General features: G+C 35.3%; 1 protein-coding gene across 7 annotated transcripts in view; it reads left to right on the forward strand.

The window, feature by feature from the left end:
* Positions 1-1958, forward strand: part of MRTFB (myocardin related transcription factor B) — a 253599-nt gene extending 251641 nt beyond the window's left edge. For 6 of the 7 annotated variants that reach the window (XM_027839253.1, XM_027839252.1, XM_027839251.1 and 3 more), the window contains one exon: positions 232-1958. In XM_027839253.1, coding sequence (XP_027695054.1) covers positions 232-767 — 536 coding nt within the window. In that variant the 3' untranslated portion in view covers positions 768-1958. The remainder of the gene's footprint in view (positions 1-231) is intronic. The other variant, XM_027839256.1, reaches the window with a different exon arrangement.
* Positions 1959-3001: the final 1043 nt, after the last annotated feature.

Here is a 3001-nt window from a genome sequence, read left to right on the forward strand (position 1 = left end):
CCCCTCTAATGGAATATGATTAAACTTATTTAAAATCACCCTAAAAATGATAAACATTCCAGAGAATATGAACATATATTAAGCTTTCAAGCTAAAATGATCCATTAACTCAAGCACCTCAGGAAGTATGTTTAAGTTGATGGGAAAATATGTTCTGCTGGGGAATGATGAGTGAGAATGCTGCTATAGTCTTTTTTCTTTTCTGTTTTTTTAAAATCTTTTTTTACACAGAGATTTCTCTCCCTATAAAAGAAGAGCCTTCTCCTATTTCCAAAATGAGACCAGTGACAGCCAATATCACCACAATGCCAGTAAATACAGTGGTATCACGACCACCACCCCAAGTCCAAATGGCACCACCAATATCCTTAGAACCGATTAACAGTTTGTCCATCAGTTTAGAGAACCAACTGGAAGCTTTCTTAGATGGAACTTTACCTTCAGCAAGTGAAATTCCTCAACTAACAAGTAACAACGAGGACAGAGAATCATTCTCTCTGATTGAGGATCTCCAAAATGATCTGCTGAGTCACTCAGGCATGCTGGATCATTCACATTCTCCTATGGAAACTTCAGAAGCACAATTTGCTGCAAATAATTCCTGTTTGTCTCTTGACCTTCCTGATTCAAACTTAGACAATATGGAATGGTTAGACATTACTATGCCTAACTCCTCTTCAGGGCTTACTCCTCTCAACTCTGCTACTCCAAGTATGTTTTCCACTGACTTTTTAGATCCACAAGATTTACAGTTACACTGGGACTAAAAATAGGTTTTTTGGTCTCAGAACTTAAAGCTATAATAAGAGCATGTAAATAACTCTCTTGGAGGCGAGTTTAAGGGATAGGTCCACAGCTGCAGCTTTGCAATTAAAATGTTATCATAGAATGAATGAATACAAGGTGACAGGCCCTGAAACAAATTCTACAAACACTTCATTGCATTTAGCAGTGAATTTCTCTTTTTCTATGATTTAATATAGCATAGGGCCATCTGAGAAGTATACCTGTCAAGAAAACATAGTTGCTACAAGGACCTCAGTGATGAAAACTACCACTAGACAAAACATGGAAAAGAAGAGTACCTGTAGAAAATAGCACCAAGAGTCCTTTGTAGATCTTAAATCAACTACGTTTAAACCTCTGTGGTTACTTTAAGACTCTAAATAAAAGGCAAACAACTCGTTTTGATTTTAACTTTCAGTTTAAAGCAGAAACAAAGAGCTAGTTTGAGGGGAAGTTAAGAAATCACTGCACTTGATTGTTCCTGTAAAGAGCCTGAGCCAACATCAAGATTCATTAGGGAGTTAAAAGGCAAGGAAGAGACCTGGCCAGTTCAGGGACAAGGCCCTTATGGGTGATGTCTTTTGGTTCGGAAGCCTTTTGAATTTTTTTTTTGTTACTGTGGTTTGCTTTGTGACTTTATGAAATCTTACTTTGGATTTCCAGATTTAAATTTATGGGAAAACTTATTCACTATAAAAAGAGGGTTTCTTTCAAAAGTACTATCATGAACAAGCCACTAAAAAGTCCAGGTATATTGATAACACTGAAATTTAGCAACATTCTGGCTTGATTAGATTGATTTTTAATATGTATATTGGACAGTTATTTGTACACTATTTGACATTATAATTTGTACAGAGTATTTTGGGGTGGGAATATAGGTATTCTGTGGTTCTATTTGTTTAATAACTCTAGAGTACCTAGAAGACTTACTTGTTCTACATTTATTTCCTTGTGAACTATATATCTGATCACCAAATCCATCTCAAAGAATGAAAAAGAAAACTCTAGCATTAAATCTTTTTTTGACCTGGTCAGGTTAAAATAGAAAACAAAGGAAGAATATATAAAGTATCTGGTAACATTCCTATAATGATTACAAAGGTTTTTTTTGTTTTGTTTTGCTTTTTTTTGGTGAGGTAATTGGGGTTAAGTGACTTGCCCAGGGTCACACAGCTAGTAAGTGTCATGTGTCTGAGACGGAATTTGAATTCAGGTCCTCCTGACTCCAAGGCCAGAGCTCTGATCTACTGTGCCACCTAGCTGCCCCTACAAAGGTATTTTTAAGGGCCACTTTTGAATAGAGACTTCTTTCTGCTCTGATTTTTGTTCATTGCAACTAATATCCAGTTTGAAGCTTCATTTGCTTAGTAACTATAAACTATACAAGAGCTCTAACTCTTCAAGTAATGTTAAAGGAGTAGTGTGTCTAAAAATAAAAAACTGGAGTTTTCTGTTAGTACTTTTTTTGGTCAAGGAAAAAGTGGTAGTCTATATTTGGTTATTGTGAAGTTTCTTAAGAATTTCCTAAAATTCTTCACTGCAAAATTTCATAATTTTAAATGGTCATGTAAACATATAACAAATTAAAAATAGATGGGCTGGGACCTACTGTAAGTATTTGCGATTTGTATTAGGACAATGGTATTTCTTTATCCATCTCATCAGTTTGAGCCCTACATCCAGATTTGATGCTGCCTTTGTAATCCATTCAGTGACATTCCCATAAAAATTCCCAGGGAATTAACCAGGCTCTTTGCTTGGAAGGGATTTAGGAATTTTTTTTTCTAGATGTGCTCTTAACTAAAAGTTGTGCTTATTTCAGAATTTTCTTCAGTTTTATACATTTTACCAAGTGTGGTAAAATTGTGTTTATCCATCATTCAGTCAGCCAGAACACTGTAACTCTATTAATTGGCATTTCATAACTTTGAAGCAACACCAGATTCTGAAGTGCCTTCTGGAACTGTCAGAGATTTAAATTGTGTTTAGTGTAGTTTTAGTGTTGTGTATTTTATTTTACTTGAAGAATTAAAAAATTGGTAATCCTTGCATGTGTAGTACCTAATTCTTTATCTGATGAACCACAATACCCCATTCCCTGACTAAGTGAGATAACAGAGACTCCACCATATTTGGGGATGATAATATCTTTCTGGTAGAAATCTTTCTGCTTGGAAAGAGTGAGAAAAGGGCTTCAGTGGCAGAAGTATTT

Source organism: Vombatus ursinus, unplaced genomic scaffold, assembly GCF_900497805.2.
Source record: "Vombatus ursinus unplaced genomic scaffold, bare-nosed wombat genome assembly UNPS02014832.1, whole genome shotgun sequence".
NCBI lineage: Eukaryota > Metazoa > Chordata > Mammalia > Diprotodontia > Vombatidae > Vombatus > Vombatus ursinus.